The 25,642-nt window shown below is 36.6% G+C and overlaps 1 protein-coding gene across 1 annotated transcript; it reads left to right on the top strand.

The window, feature by feature from the left end:
- The first annotated feature begins 212 nt into the window (after positions 1 to 212).
- Positions 213 to 25,642, top strand: smc1b (structural maintenance of chromosomes 1B). Its single transcript, XM_087312035.1, has 25 exons — positions 213 to 1,030; positions 1,653 to 1,841; positions 3,333 to 3,445; positions 3,545 to 3,748; positions 3,837 to 4,075; positions 5,344 to 5,602; positions 5,840 to 5,980; positions 6,664 to 6,746; positions 6,880 to 7,087; positions 11,114 to 11,299; positions 11,410 to 11,595; positions 11,803 to 11,949; positions 14,151 to 14,288; positions 14,358 to 14,474; positions 16,142 to 16,248; positions 16,559 to 16,700; positions 18,238 to 18,383; positions 18,470 to 18,623; positions 18,707 to 18,802; positions 18,875 to 19,031; positions 22,776 to 22,930; positions 23,011 to 23,162; positions 23,246 to 23,315; positions 23,396 to 23,506; positions 25,253 to 25,642. The coding sequence occupies exons 1-25, from the start codon at positions 922 to 924 to the stop codon at positions 25,346 to 25,348; spliced, it is 3,705 nt and encodes a 1,234-aa protein (XP_087168161.1). The 5' UTR covers positions 213 to 921; the 3' UTR covers positions 25,349 to 25,642.

Below are 25,642 nucleotides of genomic sequence, written 5' to 3'. Positions count from 1 at the left end.
ATGTTAATGATTTATCCCAAGACGCCTTACAGTACAAATGAGAACAACAAAAATGTGAGTGTGTGTGTTTGTGTGTGTGTGTGTGTGTATGTGTGATAGAGAGATCATTCCTATGATGACAGTTTTGTCATTCTATTGATCTATTTTGCCTCCCTTATAATTAGTCATGTTTTTATTTGTAATAAAAGTAATGCATCTGTGGTTTTGGCACATTTACTTCATTACAAATACCATTGTTAAGGTATGATTAGTGTAATAAAACCAATGTTAATTTGATTACCATAGTTTAGTACAAAAATGTGTTTTATCTGTAGTAAACCATGTCAAACCATGTCTTTTATTTAATATTAGTCTACTCCTATAATGATAATTTTGTCATCTATTTAACTATTTTGCCTCCCTTCTTATAATTAGTCATGATTTTATTTATACAAAATGTATAGCAACTGTGGTTTTGGCGCATTTACTACAAATACCATGGTTAAAGTATGATTAGTGTAACGAAACCCAGGTTAATTTGATTCATAGTTAAAGTACAAAAATTGTGTAAAACCAACTATGGTTAATTTATGTAGCTGATAAATATCATTACAGCAACGTTTTGTTTTTATACATTTTTTAAATAATTGGTTATTACATCAATATTTGAGTCCTCAAGCTCATTAATACACCATTTATAAAAATTATCATTTTGTTTTATTAAAGCATTTCTCTAATTATATTGACATTTAGTTATACATTTTGATAAATTTTTAATAACAATAAAAATATAAATTGTTTTACGAAGAATTAAATCCATACAGGCCTAAAGACTTTATTTGTGTTGAGGTGATCAGCAGGGCGCAGTTTCCCGCCTTCACTTTTCTGTCAGTAACTTTCCTGAAGTAAACGACGTTGTCCGTTTCATCAACAAACCTGAACATGGGTTTCTTAAAACAATTAGACGTCGAAAATTTCAAGTCCTGGAGAGGAAAACAAACTATCGGCCCATTTAAAAGGTTCAATTGCATAATTGGCACCAACGGATCAGGTAAGTCTATAATTAAGCTGATTTTGCTAAACCGTTCTCCATAATATCATGCTAACTTAGCTAAAAATGGCATTACCTAAAAAGTGTTCTGTATTAACGTTACATATGTTTTAAATAAATTACTCAGTACATCTGAGAATATAGTGTCATTATCACTATATTAATGTGTTTTACATCTTTGTAACATAAGATTTTAAATGGAAAAGGAGACAGCTAACGTAAGTTAAGTATGTTTACTGCTAACGTACCGTGGGGATAATGCTGCCAAAACGTGTTGAATTATTTACAGACATCTTATTGTTGACATCTATTAACGGTTAACGTTATTGTCAGTATTATTGGCCTACTTAATGTTTTTTTAGGGTTAAGTTAGCTACCGAGCAAATCACACTAAGTTACTGGTAAGTAAATCAGCTCTTGGGAAAAATGTTATATGGAAAAATAATTTCATTTTCGCAGGAAAGCTAATAATTTTGCCTTTAACTGTATGTAATATACCATGTAATCTTTTTATACCAACAATGACAACAAATACATGCCTCATGTAGATGTTCTGCATGCTTGTAGGTGTATAATCAGTGTTGATTAAAATTATTGACACAGTCTTGATTGTTGCTTGAAGGCAAATCTAATGTCATGGATGCTCTTGGATTTGTGATGGGAGAAAGAGCAGCTAATCTCCGCGTTAAACACACCAGAGATCTCATCCACGGTGCCCACATTGGCAACCCGGTGTCCACTTTTGCCAGCGTGACCATGATCTACTGTGGAGACAATGATGAGGAAATGACCTTCAGTAGACGCATTTCAGGTGCATGTTGTTTGGTTTTTCTTAAAGTGTATAATTGAATTGAACTGAACTGAAACATTATCTGTCGATAATATTTACAGGGTTCCCACAGGTCATGCAATTTCTACTATATGCTATTTTAAAGGGTCTATTCTAGACATTGAAAGTCAGGGACATTTTTTGGCTTTTCTTCAAAATCCTCCTGGTGCTCTGGTTTCCCCCATAATCCAAAGACATGCGCTATACACTCACTGGCCACTTTTTTAGGTACACCTGTCCAATTGCTCTTTAATGCATATTTCTAATCAGTCAATCACATGGCAGCAGCATAGTGCATTTGGCCATGTACACATGGTTAAAAAGATCTGCCACAGTTCAAACAGAGCATCAAAATTGGGAGGAAAGGTGATTCAAGTGACTTTGAGCGTAGCATGGTTGTTAGTGCCAGACGGGCTGGTCAGAGTATTTCAGAAACTGCTGATCTATTGGGATTTTCATGCACAACCATGGTCCGGAAAATAGTAAATATCCAGTGAGCAGCAGTTCTGTGGGTTCAAATATCTTGTCGTTGTTGATGCAAGAAACTCAAATAACCACTCAGTACAACCGAGGCATGCAGAAGAGCATCTCTGAAAGCAAAACAAGTCCAACCGTGAGGCCGATGGGCTACAGCAGCAGAAGACCACAACAGGTGCCACTCCTGTCAGCTAAGAACAGAAAACTGAGGCTACAATTCGCACAGGCTGACCAAAATTGTACAATAGAAGATTGGAAAAACGTTGACTGATTTCTGCTGTGACATTCAGATGGTAGGGTCAGAATTTGGCATCAAAAACATGAAAGTATGGATCCATCCTGCCTTGTATCAACAGTTCTGGATGGTGGTTTAATGGTGTAGAGCATATTTTTTGCCACACTTTGGGCCCATTAGTACCAATTGAGCATCGTGTTAACGCCATAGCCTACCTGAGAATTGTTGTTAACCATGTCTATTCCTTTATGACCACAGTGTACCCATCATCTGTTGGCTACTTCCAGTAGGATAACGCGTCATAAAGTGCGAATCATCTCAGACTGGTTTCTTGAACATTACAATCAGTTCACTGTACTCAAATGGCCTCCACAATCACCAGATTCCAATCCAATAGAGCTATCATGCGGCAAATATTCTATCATGTCAATATAGACCAAAATCTCTGAGGAATATTTCAAGTACCTTGTTAAATCTAGGATTAAGACAGTTCTAAAGACAAAAGGGGGTCCAACCCAGTACTAGTAAGGTGTACCTAATAAAGGGACCGGTGAGTGTAGGTGAATTGGGTAAACAAAATTGTCCGTAGTGTATAAGTAAGTGTGTGACTGTAAAGGTTTCCCAGTACTGGGTTGCGGCTGGAAGGGCATCAGCTGGGTAAAACATATGCTGGAACAGTTTGCCGTTCATACCACTGTGGCGACCTCAGATAGATAAGGGACTAAACCGAAGGAAAAGAAATGAATGTATTTGTTTTACAGGGGAGTCTTCCGAGTATCTTGTGAATGGTAAACATGTCACTTTGGCGAAGTACACTGGAGAGCTGCAGAAGATCGGCATCGTGGTGAAAGCCAAGAATTGTCTTGTGTATCAGGTGGTTTAGTAATTAAATGGGCAGCATTTCTAAATCACAAATAGTAGCATTTGGTGGTTATCGTATTTATTCTCTATATTTATTAATTTGCGATCTTAGGGTGCTGTGGAGTCAATCGCCATGATGAATGCAAAAGAACGAACAAAGATGTTTGAACGAATCAGTGGCTCTGGAGATCTGAATATTGAATACGATACCAAGCTGGCGGTCCTGCAGAAAGCCAAAGAGGACACCCAGTTCCACTTTAACAGGAAGAAAGCGGCTACAGCTGAGAAGAAACAAGTCTTTAAAGATAAGACCGAGGTATTACACTGAAACCTGTGACAGATGTTGTAATTGTTTAGATGTAATGCAGAATATCTTAACTAATATCTTTGTTTTGATTTGTCAGGCGCAAAGATATCAGTCGCTGGTGGATGATCTCAGAGAATGCAAACTTCAACTGACCCTCTTTCAGCTCTTTCACAACGAGAAAAGCATTGATGCACAGTCAGCTTCATTGGGGGACATGCAGGCAGCCGCAGCGCAGCAGAAGATCAGCCTGGACGCCTGGGAACAAACTGTGAAGACCCAGAAGAAAGAACATGGGCGTCTGAACAGAGAACTTCAGCAGCTGGAGAAGGAGATCAGGTCAGTCACACTGACTGCTAATGTTGGTGAAATCACACAAATTACAAAACGTTATAATAAAAAAATAATTTAATTAAATATATCATATGTAGACAAGAAAATGTTATTAAAATTCTTAAATAATTCAGTGTATATATAAAAGATTTTATAATTCTTTATGTACATATGCATACATATCACAATTTAGACACAGACATAAAAATACATTTAAATAGTTTTATTTCTGAATATTTAAAAGTTTTAGGATTATTAACTCTGACTTAAAATTAACTTTTTTTTTACATGCAAATACACACATGTAAAATATACATGCATTTTCTTCGTTTATTTATACAGAAAAATGATATTTAAAAGTATTAAAAGCATTCTCCTTCAGCTTAAATCTTTATCAGAGGTCACTATATCTCAACTATTCTGAGATATATTTAATGCAACCTACTGTAGTATTGGGAATCACCCTTACACTCTCACATACTACAGCCAATATAAATGATATATATATATATATAACAGTCATAAATGTCCATTTTTTAAATTGGAAGCGGAATAATTAATATTCCAATTAATGTATTCTTTGTTAGGATCAAAATATTAAGAAGTCATCTTTAAACTGTGTGAAGTACTTTACAATTGTAACGTAGGGCCACTGGACTACAGAGTTGAGGATAAAAATGCAATATATTAAACAGAATGGTCAGGCAGGCAACATTCAAACAGCATTCATCAGGGTAATCCAGAAGTGTAGTCAGGAACAGGCGAATGCTCAGGCGGCAAAACAACATCAACAAGAGAGCAAGGCAAGGATCAAAGCACAGAGGGACAAGGCCAGGAAACCGCTTTGTAATGTTATAGAAAAACAGTGAACAAGACTCAGCAGTGTTTGTGAAAATGAGAGGTGGCTTTATAGTCCATATATTCATTGATCATGAGTTTCAGCTGTTTGTATTAATGTGCGTGTGTAAGTGTCTGAATTATTGTCAGCTGGAGCGGGTGTTGATTGGCGCACAGCATCATGGTAGTTGTAGTTCTCCAGTGATCTGCAACCGCTAGATCGCTGGTGATCATGACAACAATGCACATTACCTTAATACACTTTTTAAATGTTCTGTTTGGAATGAAAAATAGATAATTATTTTCTATTAAAATATATGAATAAAGCATATTTAATTAATTATGTGCATGTTAATGTGTCTGTTGAAATCATGTAAATAATTAAAATATAGCAAAAAGAATACCATGAAAAAAAACTCTGCATAATGTTCCTCCAGATCTCAGGAGCAGATTCTGAATCAACAGAGGCCTCAGTACATCAAAGCTAAAGTGAACACCTCCCACCATGAGCAGAAAGTGCAGGAGGCTCACAGATCTCTTCAAAAGTACCAGAATCTACAGGCCAAGAAGGTGCAGGAGCTGGAGGAGCTAAAGAGAGAACTGACTGAGCTAGAGAGAGCCTGGAAGACCTCAGAGAGGCAGATGGAGGAGGAGGAGGCTCGAAGAGGAGCAGGAGTACAGCTGCAGGAGAGCCAGGTTAAAATAAGTGTTTAATGAACATTCGTTTTATAAACACAAGCATGTAAAATGCAATGTGAAATAAAAACTGCAGAAATAAACTAGAAGGACAAAATTTTATCATCTGATTGAATAATCAAAAGTGGCCTTGCTGTTTTTTTTCTAGTGATGGGATTATATTAGCAGAATAAATAATTTTAAGTGTCAATAAAAGGGCAATGTTAAGCTGATGTTATATTATGTTTGTCTGTGCAGTTGGAGCGTTATAAGGAACTCAAAGAGTTAGCTAGAAGGAACGGAGCCATTTTAAACCAAAGCGCAGAAAAGTTGCACTGGGAGGTAAAAGCGGACCGTGAGAAGCTCCAGTTTGACCTGAGAAGGAAAAGTGAGATTCAGGTTGGCTTAGATCTTCATGATTGCTGTTTTACTTTATATTTTTATTTAAAATACATTAAAAACATTGACTCAATATGACGTCATGTTGACATCCTGTGCCTGCAGGGTATACTGTATTGTCCCCAGTAGCGAAATTTGGCTTGCACCCTAGACCACTGAATAAACAACAACATACTGTAACAACTCTAATCAAACAGTAAATTACATTTACATTTACAGCATGCACAGGATGTCAACATCACGTCAGACTGTGCAACCTTTTGTCCAACCTAAAATCAACCAAATATCAACCTCTAATGATGTAACAGCTTGACGTGTGGACGTTACCACTATGATGTCTGTCAGACATTGGATTTTGGTTGCGACCTAAAATCAACCAAATATCAATGTCAGTTGACTTTATTATTGGCTGTCAAAATAACGTTGTCCTTGTCCGCTGATTAGACATTGAATTTTGGACACCTGACATTGTGACCTAAATCTAACCTAATATTAATGTCTTTGACATTGTATGCCTGTTGGGTCTAATCGACTTACGTAAAAAAAGATTTCTTAAAACAATTTTATCTGCAAACAGGAAGTCTATATTGTCTATCAGAAGGTAGTAAATCATACTCGGAGAATAAGCTTTGTGAGGAGTCAAATTATATTTAAGAATTATTACATAAATGTTTGTTTTGCAGGGAAATATCAAACATAGTCAAACTCATCTGGAGGATATCAGCAGAAGGGCAGAGAAACTGGAGGAATATGTCAACACTACAACGTATGACTCCTTCATAAAACTCTGCAGAAGAGCTGAAATATTGGAAATGTTTTTTTTTTTATTTGAGATTGCATGAGTTATTTTATATTTAATTTAAATTATTTAGTCAAATATTACTCATTATTTTCTGAAGCCAAACTCTGGAGGAGCAGCGTCAGCAGGAGGAGCAGCTGTCAGAGGAGCTGGCAAAAGGCCTTTTGCGAATGGAGGAGGTGAATGTGGAGCTCGCACAAGTGCTGACCAAGCTGCAGAACGCCCGTCTGGACAGCCAAGAGAACCGACGACAGCAGAAACGAGACGAAGTGCTGGAAAGCCTCAGGAGACTCTACCCTGATACTGTGGTACTGTCACAATCAGCTTATACAGCCAATGTTTAAATAACATTAATGTCTGCGTCTGAATTCAAATTAACAAAATTTAGTTTGTTAGCTATAGACCGTTTTTAGAATGCCAAATTACCCATTATGCTTTTTGTGAATGCGTAAGGAAGATGCTAAGACAGGGGTGTCCAAACTTTTTGGGCCGAGGGCCAGATGCAAAAAAACAAACGTTGTCGTGGGCCAAATTTTACATAAAAAATCTTCTCTCCGTTAAACAGAAATTGGGGAAAAAATATACGGGGGCTAATAATTTAGGGGGGCTAACAATTCTGACTTCAACTGTATTTATATATATATATATATATATATATATATATATATATATATATATATATATATATATATATATATATACAGTTGAAGTCAGAATTGTTAGCCCCCCTAAATTATTAGCCCCCGTTTATTTTTTTTTCCCAATTTCTGTTTAACGGAGAGAAGATTTTTTTCCACACATTTCTAAACATATTAGTTTTAGTAACTCATTTCTAATAACTGATTTATTTTATCTTTGCCATGATGACAGTAAATAATATTTGACTGGATATTTTTAAGACACTTCTATATAGCTTAAAGTGACATTTAAAGGCTTAACTAGGTTAAGCAAGTTAACTTGTTAAGTTAAGGTAATTAGGCAAGTTATTTTATAACAATGGTTTGTTCTGAAGACTTAAGGGGCTGATAATTTTGACCTTAAAATGGTTCATAAAAAAAATTTAAACCGCTTTTTATTCTAGCCGAAATAAAACAAAAGTCTTTCTCTAAAAGAAAAAATATTATCAGACATACTGTAAAAATGTCCTTGCTCTGTTAAACATCATTTGGGAAATATTTAAAAAAGAAGAAATAAATCAAAGAAGGGCTAATAATTCAGACTTCAACTGTGTGTAGATAGATAGATAGATAGATAGATAGATAGATAGATAGACAGACAGACAGACAGACAGACAGACATACTGACAGACAGACAGGCAGACAGACAGGCAGACAGATAGATAGATCATAACAAGAACTGCTGCTTAATTGAATGCATGTAATAGCGACACCCGGTGGTTATTTTTTGAATTATGTTCATTTTTGTATAGCGGGCCAGATTCTATTGATATTTATAAAAAGCCTCGCGGGCCGCCAAAAAACTAATTGCGGGCCGCAGATGGCCCGCGGGCCGTAGTTTGGACATGCCTGTGCTAAGAAATTCTGTTTGGCAGCTTGGTGTGTATAAACACTCAGATACGGACAGCTTTGAAATGATAGTTTAATTTATTTTACATGCTATTAACATTTTTAAACTAATACTGCTGTCGATCAGGGCCACCTCATGGACTGATCATTTTAAAAGAGCTTAATGGGATTTTTCCCTCATTGTCAGACGGCATCTTGTGCCATTCAAATAAGGCCTCGTCATCACTACAGTGAACATTTTCTCTTTCTTTCAAATATATAACCAACCCAAACAAATGTATTTCAGCAAAATGTTTGACACATGTATCCTACTGTACTGTCCCACTAACACATTGATTGAAAGTGTGCCATTTTGAAATGACAGAAAAACAAATACTGTGGTAAATATTACACAATACAAACTAACTAAATGAATCATAACTGCTCTCAATTAGAATCAACATGCAAATCAGTCAGAATATTATCAGTAACACTTTTATTGGTAATTTTTGGAACTTGTATGGCATACCTACATACCTTACATACATGCTAGTTTTATGCCATTAATATGGTTTACTCTTTATAATGCAGTAAGATAGGGTGTGTGTGTGTGCGTGCATTGAAAAGCCACAGAGTACATTTCAACAGCTGACAGGTCGGGAACACTGACGCTATATTTCAGCATCTGATCTGATGGCAGATACTGAATTAGGAGAGCATTTTTCTCTCGCACTTGAACCGCATCCGACAGAAGTATAACAGCTGTAACACATGTTTTTCTTTCAAAATAAAGTTTTGCTTTACAAAAACACTTCATAAGCCACTGAAAACAGTATTGACACCCAGTTGAGAAACGCTGCTCTGGCTGATGACGATAACGAAGTTCTAAGCACTCTACCGGAAGACGCTGTTACTATGACGGCCTCCATACAGAATCAAAAATTTCTTAATTTAGCTATTCTCATATTGGTGTTGGGCTTGGGGCAAATATATTCATGCTTGTTCATAAGTATTAGCACCTCAGTTCACTTTTGCTGACCCAGGGCAAATATGCATTGATTCAATAAATAATGGACTGTTTTGCTTGAGGTAAATTTTATCCTGAACTTGTGTGCTTTTTCTGTGCAAGTCTGTATGAAATGCTACACTAATAAAAGAGCATAAATGTGCAGATGTTAAACATGCAGGATTTAGTTAAATAGTACAGTAAATTTTCAGTTTTCAGACTTTCATCTAACCTTATTGTTTACACCAAGTACAATTTTTTATAATCTCTAATTTTGTGATATTAAAGCGAAAGCTGTTACCAAGGTAAATATATTTTCAGATTATTACAGTTAAGGGGGGTAAGATTGCCGAATCACAATGCACCATGAATTTTGACATGCATGTCAGCTATGGTCTGTGGCGTTCAGCTACGACTCAGGATGTTGTTTAAATTTCTAAATTTGTAGCGGTCTGCATTCCCGCAGCTGTCCCGCGGGAGCCGCAGGACCCGACCAGATTTCTGCGGCGCGGGAATAAATTTCCAAATAAAGCGTGGGTTTAATTTGGGACGGGAGCGGGCCGTCTACCAATACCACTCCCAACTCCCGAGCGAGCACGTGTATGTATGTGTGTAAATGAAATAGCGGGATGCTGTGTTTAGCTTGTTTGTTGCTGTGAGTGTGTGTATGTGTGTGTGCACACGCGAATGAGAGAGGGAGAGAGCTTTGCTTGTGTGTGTGCTTGGTGCTTGTGTGTGTGTGTGTTTATACAGACAGCTTGTTATAGGCTGTCTGGACTCTGTATAGCTGGTTGGTTTCGGTTTTGTTCTTACCCCCCGGGATCGGGATTGGGGGGTAGAAAACGGGGCGGGTCGGGCAGCGGGACAACAAATGCTGAATGTAAGCGGGAGTGGTCGGGTTCGGGCTAAAACCTGGCGGGTGCAGGCGGGAGCGCGATTCAAAATTTAGTCCCGCGCAGATCTCTAGTGGGATGCCCCTCAGGGCTTAATTTGTGCCGGAACACGCTGGATCCGGATCCGGCACCTCTGAAATCTCATCCGGAACCTGATTTTAACGATCTCCCTCTTCAACCACCCTCCTCCCCCTTTCTGCGACTCCCCAACCCTCTTCACTTTCGTCTGCAACAACCCCCCGCTCTTCACTTTCGTACTTTGTCTGCAACACCCCTCTGCCATCCAGCGCTCCCACCCTCCTCTCCACTTTCGTGCGTTATACCTCTCCATCCTCTGGTAACATGCCAGATCCGTTACCCCGATCTATGCTGGGACCTTGCAATTTACAAATTAAGCACCATCTATTATTTAAATTAACTTTAAGTTGAATAACTTTAATAATCATCTTAAAGTTGTTGAAGATCTTGCAAGTGTGCTTAAGTGAATGTGCCCATGTTGTGTGTTAACTTCTAAGTGTCATATGCACACTGCATTAGGTGTATAATCCCCCCTTAGGGATGCAGCGAAATGAAAACTGGATACACTTTGCTGTAAGCAAGTTTTTTGAGCAGACTTGCTTTTCTGGTGAGCATGTGTTGTTCATTCGTATGTATATATACATAGTATATGGGTACATGAGTGGATTGTACTCGGAGCATAATGTTGAGCTATTTTGAACTTTGACCACAGTGCGTGTGCAAGCTAGTCAACAGTGCGCTCCTAAATCACCCTTGCACGGTTCATGCCATTGAAATTTTTTGCCATTGAAACGGGTTTCAAAACACAGTGCTTTATCACTTAGATTGTAACACCTGCTTAACACATTCCCTTATTATAGTATTATGTATCTTGTGACCAGCAACTCAACACTTCTGGATTTTTATCTTCAGTATGGTCGTCTGGTGGAGCTGTGCCAGCCCATCCACAAGAAATACCAACTTGCAGTCACAAAGGTGTTTGGCAAGAACATGAACGCTATCGTTGTGACGTCTGCTTATGTGGCCCATGATTGCATTCGATATCTGAAAGAGGAAAGAGCCGAACCAGAGACTTTTCTTCCTATTGACTATATAGATGTGAGTGAAACATCAAGGTCTTTCTCAAATCATTATTCTTTTTTTATTTACTAAGTACTTTTAAATATATTTTCGTGTGGTTATCAATGTCTTCTCTGTACGTGCATCAGGTGCCCATTCTGAATGAGCGTCTGAGGGAGGTGCAGGGAGCCAAGATGGTGGTGGATGTGGTTCAGTGTTCACAAAACGCCCCTCAGCTGAAGAGGGTGATCCAGTATGTGTGTGGAAACTCACTGGTCTGTGAGACTCTGAAAGATGCCCGTCGTATCGCCTTTGATGGTCCTGAGCGTCTTCAGGTAAGGTGGCACACAGGTGCATTGAAAGATATTATTTTTGTCAGTGCCATTAGCCTCATGTGAAGTGACTGACATATAGCATGTCGGGAGTCCCGAATTGAAGTCTCTCCAACTCCAAATGCAAAAAAAGCAAAATGTTACTATTATTTCTGGCCCATTTGATTGCTTGTTTTTCATCCCGATCACTATGTAACATGTCTCATTTAGACGGTGGCTCTTGATGGCACCTTGTTTCGGAAGTCTGGGGTGATTTCTGGAGGTTCTTCGGACCTGAGCAAGAAAGCTCGACGCTGGGAAGAGAAAGATATGAACAAACTTAAGGAGGAGAAGGATAAGCTGTCATCTGAGATGCGTGTAAGTGTGCTAGAATAGGGTCCAATGATGTCTGTATTGCAGATATAAATGAACAGAATCAAAGAATCCAGTTATAAATATAAAAATGACTGTAAAATGTCATAGATTTTGGATAAATAAATCAAAAATAGGACTTTACATTTAAATATGAAAACAGACATGATCAGACCAAACTGTTCTAATTTTCATTTCTTTATAAGAAACATAAGGTATTAAGACTTGAATGACTTTCACACCTCTAGATTGATTTTTTTTTTTCATGAAACAATGATTAAAAATTGTTACAATGTGCACTTTGTTCTTTGTGCGGTTCGCTTTTCACACGGCAAAGTTTCTAAATGGAGCAAAATAGCTAAAACAAGCCATGTGCGAGTAAACTCTCCTCACATTGGTCAGAGTTCCACGATTTTTTTTTGCAGAGTTCCTTTCAGCTGTTATGCGTCCTTATTTTAATTTATGATGATTTTGAATGGTGACACCCAAAGACATAGTCAGCAAATATAAATCAGAGATAAGACTTTCTCATACAAAGCCGTTGGCTAGAATTATGCATTATATGCTTTACATTATAGAGTGAAGTAAATAACAGATAAACCAAGTCTGGTTCGTTGGATCATTTTGCTTTCTCACTACAATCGATCCGCTCAAGAGTTTGTTTCAATCGAGCCAAGACCTCATTCAGGCGATCTCGAAGTGATTGATTTAGCGCGGATCCGAGAACAGTTGCTGGATTTACATGTGCCAAAGGAACCGCGCTAATGGGGGGAAACTTGCCAGGTTCCAAAACAAAAGTTTAGATGTGAAAGCACCCTAAATTATGACAAAATGCAATTTTTTGGGTGAACTATCCCTTTAAGTGATGTCTCTCACTGAAATATGTTGTAAAAAACACTTAGAACATTTACATTAAAAAGTCCACATTTATTTTGGACCCTGGGGGTTTCATAATTTCAGGTGTACAGGGCATTCTAGTGCTTTCCACAGATTTGAAATGGTAGCCGGATTGAAAAACACCATTTATCCACATCACATAAATAGTTAACTATATGCGACAAATAAAACAGAATAGACTATTAAAAAAAGAGTGAAATAAAAAAGAAATACTTTTTTGCTATTCAGGAGCCATGTGCACCCACTGACAGGTAAAATCTGCTTTTCTCTTTCAAGTTCAAAGCAAATTTGAATGCCAAAGCATTTTAGATATGTGTTCAAAATAGACTATATAATAAATTAACATCATCAAGTTAATAAAATAATCAGCAAATGAGAAATAAATGTCAGAAAAGTTAATAGAAACAGACAAAATAGATTTTTGTAAATAAGGCAAATGTGTTGATTAACCATTACTAACGGTGTACATATGTTGTGCAGCCAGTTTAGACAATCATTTCGTCCTCTCCGGGTATATAGTAAAGTTTTTCTGATTTGTTTAGATTAATGAATCTGTAATTTACTTTTTCTCTCTGTATCGTGGCTTTGCGTGCACTGTCAGCTGTGAAACAAGGCAGAACGTCTTTAATTAAAAAGTAATGCAAAAACACATATGAGCTATAGAACAAAAAGTTGAATTCTGGACATTTTAGGGGATTTATAAACCTGGGCCGGACAAATTTTTTAAGTCCCAAAATATGCACGTCCCTGTGAGTATGAAGAGCTGATGTGAAACTGATGTGAAAAGATGTGAAACTTGTCTGGTAAAACTGATAAAACAAAACTTAATCGATCATGGATGTTTGGTAATATTGAACGGATACAGTGTAAAAAGGGTGTAAAAGGGTGTTAATAATAGTAAAAATGTGTCACTAAATATATTTGGGTGGCCGTTAATATACCTGGGCGAACTGCCCAAGTAAAGTATATGTGTGAGAAGCACTGCATTCATTGTGGTTGATGTCAAATGGTTGCACTTGGTGAGCTACTGGCACTACCTGCTACTATTTTTAAGGAATAAAACCCCCACAAGCTTATATTTAGTATTTATGGAAGATTGGGGACCAGTGAGGGGTACTTAGCATAAAAGTCATGTAGTATTTTTTTTTTTAAATCAGCATTCATCCTGCTTTACAGAACTTGAGCTGACGTGGATGCTATTTTTGTTATCTATAAAGATATCTCCATAGTTACTTTTGCTGTAAACAGGCCCTTATTACTTTCACATTATCATCTCATGATGTATGCTAATGTTGTTGATTTATATGCAGGCCTTAATGAAGCTGAAGCGTAAGGAAGTGGACTTGAAGCAGATCAGGGCTCAGTCTCAGGGAAACCAGACTCGCCTTAAATACGCTAACACGGAACTAGACTCCATACGCAAGAAGAGCATCCCTGCTGCTCAGATCGTAAGTCTTTCCCCTGCTCCTCCACTGTAGCTTGATGTATTTAAATTGACATTTGTGTGTGCACTTCAGGAGATTTCCAAACTCAGGAGTGAGCTCTCCAACCTTGAGGCCCAGATTGAGATACAGACTGGGAGCATGGAACTGAAGGATAGTGAGATGAAGGCTGTCAAAGACAAAATTCATCAGGTCAGTTGAATTTAAGTTGAACATTGTCATTTTAAAGAGCTTGAAAATATTTCAAAAAATGACCTTAAATCATGAAATCAATGCTTATTTTAGGTTAATCAAATTAAACTTTTGCAGTATTTTAACATCCATTTATTACTTACTGTATATAAAAGCAAAATGCATTACTTTTATAACATGCTAGTACGTATATTTATAATGGTCTTTAAGTTAATGCTGTCATTTTAGCTTTTTTTTTTTTAAGTATTCTAAATTGTTAACGAAATTTAAATCAAATATTGGACAGCTGTTTTCAGCTATCACAATATAAATTATTGAGCAAAAGATTTGCTTATGAGAACAGTTTCTGAAGAATAATTTAACACCGAGGACTGAACTAATAGCTGTTGAAAATTAAGGTTTGGCATCACAGGAATGCATTTTAAAAATATGTAAATATTTAAATATGTTTTTTATATTAATTGGAATATTTAACTGTATATAAGTTTGTACTGTAATTTTATAAAATAAATCAGATTTGTTAAGCTAATAAATTTTTTTTACTTAAATATTTGCCTGAATAAATATTTTTGATAGCTACAGTGAGGAAATAAGTATTGAACGTGTCATGTTTTTCCTGGAAATAATAATTCTAAAGGAGCTGTTGACATGGAATTGATTTTAATAAATCCATGCCATTCAAATATAAAAATAAAACAAAACAAAAAACCTGAAAGATTATTTGTGTAATAAACAGTGTTATTTCCCAGAGATGGGTTGCGGCTGGAAGGGCATTCGCTGCGTAAAAACTTGCTGGATAAGTTGGCGGTTCATTCCGCTGTGGCGACCCCGGATTAATAAAGGGACTAAGCCGACAAGAAAATGAATGAATGAATGAATCAACAGTGTTAATTTTGTTGACAAAGTCATCATTTTTTTGACGAACAAGTTGCTACTGACAAAAATAAATGTGAGAATATGAGGGACGCAGCTATAAGATGCCTCATATGGAGAATGATGTCACATGAATTGCTCAGGTGTGCGTTTTTCACAAACTTTAACAGAGTGTAAAAATCTTGATAGTTCTGTGGGTCTCGTATATCAAACCTGATCTTTAATTTGTATTTTCTACTGGATTCAAGTCAGGTGATTGGCTGGGCCATTCTGCAGCTTGATTTTCTTTCTTTAAAAACATTTGAGAGTTTCCTTGACTGTGTTTTGGATCATTGTCTTGCTGAAATGTCCACCCTGGTTTTATTTTTATCATCCTGATATTGTATATGTTGGACTAAAGCATCTAATATTGATTTAAAATGATGAAGGGCAGAGGGTTGCTGAAGAACTACTGAGAGATTTCAGTTGCTGTCTTCGCTGCCTTTCTAAACCTCCCTTTTTTCATGTGTTCAATACTTTTTCCTTGCGTCACTTCATTTTGTTACGCATAACTTAATTTGTAATTCTTTTTTTTTTCTTTACATATATGAATTTCTGTGGTTGTTACCAACATCCGGCAAAAATCTCAAGTCAACAGCACCTTTAGAAATATGTTTTCTGAGAAAAATAGTGATGTGTTCAATACTTATTTTCTCTGCTGTATGTTCTTATTTGTGACTTTAATCTCTAATTTTTAAAAATCAGACATTAAACGGTCATTAGTTCTCCTGCTCTGTTGATTTTACACATTTTAGATGGAGGATTTGGTGTTTGCGGACTTCTGTGCAGAGATCGGTGTGGCAAACATTCGTGAGTATGAGCAGGATTATCTCCGACTGCAGCAGGAGCTTGAGAAGAAGCGGTAAGACCTACACACATACTGCTGTGTCTGACCACAGTTAGCAGTTATTAAGTAATGACTACCATGTTTTTAAATTACCACTTAGGATTCAAACTGAGATTTAAGTTTTATATTATATATCTGTGTTTATTGGATTTATGATAACAATATCTGATTACTCTAACCTATGCTCTTGTGTAGGGGAAGGGAAATAAGACATTAAAATAAAGAACATAGAAAAGATTTATTTAAAAAAACTGAGATTCAGAATGAACATAAACTAGTGCTAATTGCGAACTAAATTTGACTAATTATTGTCCTGATTGTCCAGCCTGCAGTTCGAGTCCCAGCAAACCCGTCTAAGTACACAGCTCGAGTACGAACAGGCCCAGCTGGGGAAACTTGTCAAACTGATGAAGAAGATAGAAGAGACCATAGAGAAAGAGAAGAACATCATTATCAGCCTAAAAGAGGCAAACTCACTTCACTTTTGTTTTTGATCAGGAAATGATGGGCTCTGGTTTTGCAATATTTTAGAATGGTTACCTTAAATCCAAATCTAAAAGTGTACACACATTTGTACTGGTTTTAAATACCAGCTATATTTGAACATGTGCAGGACCGAAAAGTAATATTTTTTAAAATAAATGTTATATAATGATATATATATTTTTATTTTTATTATTGCTTATATTTTATGCCACTTTTAAACCAGTAAATGTTGAGCGATGTACAGACATTTGATTATTAAAAAAACTTTAGTTGAACACACTCTACCTCTCTCGCGCATTGATGTCAGCAGAGATCAGCACCTCATAGACAGGACAGAGCAAAAAAACAAGCGGAGGTAATGTTAGAGTTAAAGATACATGGCGAAGGCAGAGAAATCTGCGACCCTAGTCATCCAAGGTGCGGAGCATTTCACACTAAACAAAAAAATGTGTGTTAACGGCCAAATATGCTAAATTGATGACAGGAGCACCACAGCAGAGATCCAGCTCCTGAAACGCAAACATATTGGAGTTTTTGATGATGAAAAAGGAAGCAACAGCAGGTTAAATTACTACAGAATCCTACTTTTGTTCCATTTTAAAGTGGGAATCGTCCCTGGTGCTGGTGTTTACTTGTTAGCCAGATTGACAAGCATGACGTGAAAAATTCTAACTGAACTTTGGCGTGTTGGCTGGCACTAAAGAAAGAGAAAGAGAGAAAGACGTGTCATATTATCACAATTAAGCAGAAATTTTAACCACCCAATGCTTATTTTATATTTTAGACATGTAAATACACGCAAGTACTATTAAAACAAAACATTTAGATGCAACAAGAAATACAAGATACACAGAAGAAAGTATATGAAAGTCTAACAATCCATTTATATATCATTTGCCGATGTGTATTATTCATATCAGATGCACGTAGTGAAAGTAACAATAAAGTTCAATCTATTCTTTTCCCAGCTGGCCAGCCACTTGCTTGCATGCATTTTGGGAGTAACCAACAAATTTACACACTAATTCCTGCGCGTTCTGCTTTTATGAATGAGACATGCCATGAGTAAATATGGTGATCCCCATCTTATGTTATAGATTTCAGAAAACAAGACATAATTTCTTATGCTACTTCATGTGTCTAGCATGTATCTTGATTTAAGATATTTTTGATATTTGGATTGAAAACAAGACAAAACTGCTAAGTTATTTCCTATTTTATTTTATTATTATAACAGCTCATGGATATTCAAGGACAACATGTCTGTGCACTTTCTAAAGATTTTACAGTTATGTTTTTGATTAAAGGATGTTGGAAATGAATGCTTTTCTTTTTTTATCTGATTCATTGATTAATAAAAAAAATAATTGACGGATTAATCAATTATTAAAATAATCGTTAGTTGCAGCCCTAGATATTTCTTAACAGTTCTAGTATTTGTTTAGGCCTTGGTTTTGTGCTTTTTTGTTGTTATATTAATGTAGTACTGTTGAGTCATTTTTGCTGTTTGTTTTATAGGGGGAAGACAACATTTTAATAGCTGTGGAGCAGACCCAATCCAATCTGCTCAAACTGAACAACCAGCATTCAGAAAAGACTCATTTAGTCAACAATGCCAAGACAGAGCTTGACAAAGCTCTTACAGGCCTCCAGGAGAGAAACAAGTGGGTATCTCAGCATTGGCAAAGAGAAGATTATGAATTTTTATTTCTTTTAATGATCACTTTTTATTTCTTGTGCTTGACCTCAGGGTGCTGATGAAGCTTCAGAAGCAAACAATCTCCACTGATGCGGCTCTAGAGCACCTGAGACTGACTAAACACAACTTGCTTTTAACCTGTAAAATAGACGGCCTCCCGCTGACGCTGATCTCAGGAGCACTGGATGACATCAGTGAAATACAGGTGCAAACAGAGGGTCACATCTGCTCCAAATAAGATTATTTCCCTTACATATTTATCTTAAGTGTCATCTAACATAATTACAGCTGGACTCAGAGTCTCAGAGCGTCAGCACACTGGACATTTTTGAACGAGAGGCGCAGATGGTGTTTGATTTTTCTGCATTGGACAACAGCCTTAAGGTAGAATTTGAGGTCTATCTCAGATTCATTCTTATGTTGTTGAAGTGTTTTTGATGCATTATGTGTCTATAGATGCTCACTGAAGAGAGTGAGGTGGAGGCTATGCTGGAGAAGCTTAAAGAGGGTGTCTCTTCTCTGGAATCCATGATCATGATGTCCAGAGCTCCAAACCTCAAAGCTCTAGACAAGATCAGAGAGGTGAAGGACAGCTACCGGGAGGTTCTGGATGGTACGGGACAAATATACACTTTAAATATCATGGTGTAGAGCAGGGGTTCCCAAAACTTTTCAGCCTGCAACCCCTGAAATAACAATGCCAGTGACTCGCGACTCCCAAATTCCTCTTAGGTGGTTATAAATATGCAAACGTTGCTCAAACCACAATAGGCCTATATAAACACGAGGATATTGACAACACAAAAAAAGTGCAACAGTCCAACAACCATATCCTTTTTATAGTCATTTATTAATTCATTTAATTTAATATTAACCTCAAGTAATGCGACTAGTGGACACAATGTTTTCAGCACAAGTCTATTGGTTTATTTTGGAGACTGCCACTCAGAGATCATTATCAATGCTCAGTTGTGGCCTGTATGTATTTTTAATGTATTTGATTGCCATAAAGTTTTCAGAAATTTTAACCTGGTGCCATAAAATCAATCTACTGCTAATCTAACGTAAACACAACAATCCTATAAAAAATAATTTAAAGGCTGATGGTTTTTTTATTTGCATGTTGTTGTTATTTTTATCTTCTGTGGGTTATGGATAATAGACCAATGGCCTGTTTTCACTGAGTGGTAGGGTTCGAACCGAACTACTACCGTACCACTTTTTTGGCACCCTTTTGAAAGGGTACCAAACACGAGAAAGGGTATCAAAAGGCAGATCTAGACACGCAGCTGAACGCTATTGGTTTACAGAGATACGTCATTCGCTTATGCAAAAAGCCAGAATGAAAACAAAGGAAGCACCATGTTCTAAATACACAGCTGAGAGATTACAGCGTAATTATATATAATAACGAGCCATGGTCGACCCCAGTTCAAACAAACCATGTCGTCGTCTTGATGAGCAGCCAATGTTTTTTACAAGCTGAAGCGCAAGCGGTTTCGCTTTCTTGCTTGCGCTCGCCGCGTGTCTATATCTGAAATTACAAACTTCTTGAGCTCATGATAATAACATGCGCTTGATTATTGACGTGCTTTTAAAACCAGATCATGTCAGAAGATGACAAAAGCGAGAATAAAGCGCGAAAAAACAAAGGAGGAGCCGGAAAAAGGAGCACGTTATTTTTTCAGCAAGTGTAAACAAGCTGCCATATTTAACTATTATTATCACCTTTTGGACTATTATGAACTCAGAATGATGGAATTGCTCTCTAACAGAGGCTACATGTGCTGCTGAAGATTACAGACACAGATGAGAGGTTTGCACTGACTGAGGACTATATTTTGTGTTGCTTTTGAACCTAAATAAGGACTAAATGTATGCTGTGTGTAGTTATTCTGTGGTTGGTAACATATCAGACTTTAAGGGTCTGTATGTGTTCTCGAGTGAAAATGACGTCGACTGAAACTTTTTGTCATACACCATGCCCACCAAAAGGGTTCTCTTGGTAGTGGAATTGCAAGCCTGATAAAGGTGACCCGCACCGACCCCAACCGTACTGTACTGTACCACTCACAAGTGACCCCCTGTCATTGTCTCGTGATCCCCCAGGAGTTCCTGACCCCCACTTCGGAAACCAGTGGTGCAGACTAATTAGAGAATTGCAGTCGCTGTTAGTCTTTCTGGATGGTATATTTCTGCTGTATACTGTATAATCTGAAGTAACACTGCGACTCTTTTAGAATTGAGAGACTTGAGTTTGTTCAACTGTTCTCTCTGTTTTAGAGAAAAATATTAGAAACTAATGAAAAATTGGTTAAATTGATGGAAGATCAGTAAGATCAAAATGCTTACCTCAGGTGTAGTGTATAAACATTTTACTTTTCTAGGGTGGAACAAACGTGTTTAGTTATGATTAGTTTCATTTTCAATTCAATTATTTCGGTTCTGTAGCGGCACAGTGAACTCTGTCGGCTCACAGCAAGAAGGTCACTGGTTCAAGTCCTGGCTGTACCATTTGGCATTTCTGTGTGTGTGCATGTTCTCCTCGTGTTCGTGTGGGTTTCCTCCAGGTGCTCCGGTGTTCCCCCATAGTCCAAAGAAGAGTGTGTGAATGTAAGTCTGTATGAGAGTTCACAGCACTTGGTTGCAGCTTGAGGGGCATCCACTGTGTAAAACATATGCTGGATAAGTCGGTGGTTCATTCCGCTGTGGTGACCCCTGATAAATAAGGGACTAAGCCAAAGGAAAATGAATGAATGAATAATTTGGTTCTCACCACCATTATTTTACAAATTAAATATTACTAAAAGAGGTTTAGGCCGAAGCCTTGTTTATTTTGCACACCCTTTATATATAATTCAGTGTTTCCTCTAGGATTTTTTCCAGGCCTTTTTTTTTTTAGACAGATCTACCAACTACCTGTGGCGTTATTTCAAAGACAAATGTCGTGAGCGCATTATTAGAAGTCGAGATCGCATTTATGTAGTAGCCTACGAGCATGCGAATCTGTGCTTGCGCGTCGATATCCTCTGCTCGTGCACAAAACTTCTTGCACGCCCCCTCAAATATAAGCCGCTTCAAGAGCGCGCAGATCTTCTTGTGCGCTCTCAAACAAACGCTGCTGAGTGCGATTTAGTGCGTTTATGTAATGAGTATGTTTCCAGCATTTATTAGATTTGCTAGGAATATTTATGAATGTCTCCAATAGACCTACAGAGTAGCCTTAATGCGTCCTGAAGTAGAGTGAAATGGCTATACGTCGTGTTTGCTGGCCTCACGCATCACACACCTGTCAGCCAGTCAGTCAACACATAACCTTAAAGGGTAAACAAATTACGCACAGCACTACTACGGATACAAAAAAGTTTGAGCTATTATAATTCACTTACCCTTTAATACGTTTTGGTACGATTATCACCCGCTATTGAAAAAATAAAGTGTTTTGAATGAGAAGCTGTAATGTAGCTGTGGCGGGATGAATTGTGGCGTGGCGCCCCGCCATAGAAGACTGAATGTAGTGGAAACCATGCAATTATCTGATGAACGACATTTGCTAATTTGATGATACTGAATAAACAAAATTACATTAAACATGAAAATTCTGAATGAACAAAATACACTGAACAAATAACATTCACATTTAGTTTTTTAATACAGAGTCATAAACATTATCACCTTATATTTATACATTTTTTAAAATTTGCAATTGAATTCAAATTGTTTAATTTCTTATGACATTTATCATATATTTACCCTTTCAACAGATATACATCTACTTTTACGTTATTTCTTACCCTTGCTTTACTTAAACATGAATTTATCTTAAAGTTTACTGACTTTTTGTTGAACACTATTTTAAAAGACTATTACTTAAAATACTATTTAAAAGTAAGGTATTAAAAGCTTTGTACAACGTTTACATTCTAGATAAATTAGAAAATAAAAAAATAATCTTAAATAATATCTTTGACACCCAAAAATTCTATTAATTAATTGTTATTATACTATTATTCTTTTTAATCTTCCTTTGCTGACTTTTGATTTAAATGGCTGTATAATGTAAATTATTTTCTTTTTAATAGTAAATTGTTTTGGTAACTAGCTGAAAGGTTATTTTTTCATTATTATTTCAGGTATTTACTGTATATGACCTGGTGAAAACATTATTTGTGTGTGTGTGTGTGTGTGTGTGTGTGTGTGTGTGTGTGTGTGTGTGTGTGTGATTTTAATTATTAGCTCTAATAACTCTCATTTGGGCTTTAAGTTTGTTGTTGTAACACATTCATCTGCCACATAAAACATTGATCATGCTTGTATGTTTTTACTCTTCTACACTCTTAAACCCTCTGAACATCAGCGTTCGATATAAGCACAATCACCACCAAGAAGCGCAATCAAGAGTTTGAGCAGGTGAAGGCCAAACGCTTCCATCTCTTCAGCCAGTGCTTTGAACACGTGTCTGTTGTTATCGACCAGATCTACAAGAAACTCTGCAGAAACGCCAGCGCTCAGGTTCACTTTTCAGCCTTTATCACTGATCATTCACTTGTTGTATTGTTGTATGAAACCATGTTTGTATACACATGCTCCAGGCCATTCTCAGTGCTGAAAATCCAAACGAGCCCTACCTGGACGGCATCAACTATAACTGCGTGGCTCCTGGGAAACGATTCATGGCTATGGACAACTTGTCAGGAGGAGAGAAGGCCATCGCTGCTCTTGCTTTGGTCTTTGCCATTCACAGGTATAATAAATGTGACGTAACATCTAACTGTAGATAAAACTGCACGTGATATAACTGTCAATGTAATCATCATTTCTTCATAGCTTTCGTCCTGCTCCCTTCTTTGTGCTGGATGAGGTGGATGCCGCTCTGGACAACACAAACATTGGCAAGGTCAGACCAGCTTCAATTACAACCACGCTGTTTTGAAATCCCACTCTCTTCCATGATAAGACATTTCAGCATCACTGTAGGTTACGGGATTTTTCCGGATGATGTCGAGAGAGAGCTGTCAGATCATTGTGATCTCCCTAAAGGAGGAGTTCTACTCACGGGCGGATGCTCTTCTTGGAGTCTATTCAATGGTAAATTCCATACAGATTGTCTGTATTACATCAGTCTCGTTATTCATGCAGTTTAGAGACCCCATAAAATCTAAATTAGAGTAAATAGTTTTCACACCAAATCAGATGAATTACTTTCTTTACAGTATACAATATCAGACCCAGTTTGTCTGAATTTTAAAGTACTCCATTATGCTTTTTCCAATATAAACTTTCATGCGGTGTGTAATGTAACTGTTGTGAAGGTACACCATCACATCTATAAAGTGATTGTGCAATGTGCATACAAACTTGCATTTATAAATTGATCAGGCATACAAAATGTTGCATTTATAAGCTGATTGTATGTGCACAATTTTATATGTATAAACTAGTCATACTTACAAAATCTTGCACTTATAAATTGATCATGTATATAAAATCTTGCATTTATAAATTGATCATGTATATAAAATCTTGCATTTATAAATTGATCATGTATATAAAATCTTGCATTTATAAATTGATCATGTATATAAAATCTTGCATTTATAAATTGATCATATTTACAAAATCGTGCACTTATAAATTAATCATACATATAAAATATTGATCTCAGATCATATGTGCAAAAAATGCATTTATAAACTGATAATACATGCATAATATTGCTCTTATCTGACCCCCTAGTTTTTTTTAATTGTTTTTATGATTTTTTGCGATAAAAAGGATTTCGTGGTGGTAATTCCCAGAAATTTGCGAACAATTTTGCGATTAAAATATAAACAGTATATATTATATTTATATATATTTTATTTAATATAATATTCTTTAAATATGATATATACCCTTTAGTTTTTTGCGTTTCCGCGATCGCTGAATCCAACGCAAAATCAACAAAAAGTTGCAATTTTTTGCAATTAATTGTTTTATGTTACTTAATGACGCTGCATGACATCTCACTTGCTCCCTCACAATCATTACATTACATGACAGTGGGGGAAAATGTTTTGCAGCCTTTGCAGTAAGCAGATGCGGATGAAGTGCAAGTGATTTACATGTGAAGTCAATGCAAAGATTGGATTAAACATCCTGTGGCGCAAATTGAGTGTTTTGTGTGGTTCAGGCTACAAAATAAAGTGGGAGCAAACATCTAACAAACACAAGCAGTTTACAATGATGGAGATGGTTCAAGGATGAAGACCACTGGACCTGACCCGATCTGAAGGATATATATATATATATGTGTGTGTGTGTGTGTGGTGTGTGTGTGTGTGTGTGTGTGTGTGTGTGTGTGTGTGTGTGTGTTTATATTTATTATTATTTTTTAATCACAAAATTGTCGTCAAACGTCTGGGAATTGCCACCACAAAATCAAACATTTTTATCGTAAAAAAATCACAAAGAAAATCATGAAAAACTAAGGAGGTGATATATATAAAATCTTGTATTTATAAACTAATCATATAAAGTCTTGCCCTTATAAATTGATCATGGAATTCTAAATCATGGATTTAGAATCTGATGTTAAATCTTAAGTCTTGTAAAAACTTGTTAAGTCTTGCAAAATCTTGTATCTTATATATAAACTGATTATACATTACATGCAAGATCTTGTATCTATGAAATGATTGTGCATCAGTGTAAATTTTTGCATTTATGAATGAATTTATGAATAAGTACTCATGTATTTGAAAAAAAAACTAAAAAGCTTCAAAATAAGCACTTGCAAATTCAAGTTCGTTAATGAGGTCTCTAATTCATTTCGCATCTCTTTTTTTATTACAGTTTGATGAATGCATGTTCAGCCGTCTTCTGACTCTGGACCTCACCCCGTACCCACTGAATGACGAAAACGCCACAGACAGAGAGAAGGACAAATGATGCCTGAATGACAGAAAATGAAGAATAAAATGTTCACCGTTCAAGAGAAAACCAATTAAAAATCTCCAAAACACATTAAACTGTTAACTTCAAAAGAGTGACTATACTTTATCAAAAATGAAGAAGATTCAGCTGTTTAAAAAACAAAGCTACATTACATTTTGTGTTGAATGTGTTTAAGAGATTGTTCTGTGTTGTAAATCTTAAAAGTGTTTGTGTTATTGTTGAACGCAGGTTTGTTTTTGTTCGATGTGGAAATACTTTTAATACATTTTTATCGTTTGCATTTGGGAA

The sequence above is a fragment of the Danio rerio genome, chromosome 25 (genome assembly GCF_052040795.2).
Source record: "Danio rerio strain M-AB ecotype USA chromosome 25, GRCz13ab, whole genome shotgun sequence".
NCBI classification, from domain to species: domain Eukaryota; kingdom Metazoa; phylum Chordata; class Actinopteri; order Cypriniformes; family Danionidae; genus Danio; species Danio rerio.
The sequence above is the reverse complement of the archived record's forward strand: the minus strand, read 5'-3'. Positions and strand labels throughout refer to the sequence as shown.

Bases quoted from the DNA above. Each gene is read 5' to 3' on its own strand.
- smc1b (XM_087312035.1), top strand. From the start codon at position 922: ATGGGTTTCTTAAAACAATTAGACGTCGAAAATTTCAAGTCCTGGAGA. The intron at 3,446-3,544 runs GTGGTTTAGTAA...TTGCGATCTTAG, and splicing joins AGAATTGTCTTGTGTATCAG to GGTGCTGTGGAGTCAATCGC. The intron at 16,701-18,237 runs GCAAACTCACTT...TTTGTTTTATAG, and splicing joins TCATTATCAGCCTAAAAGAG to GGGGAAGACAACATTTTAAT.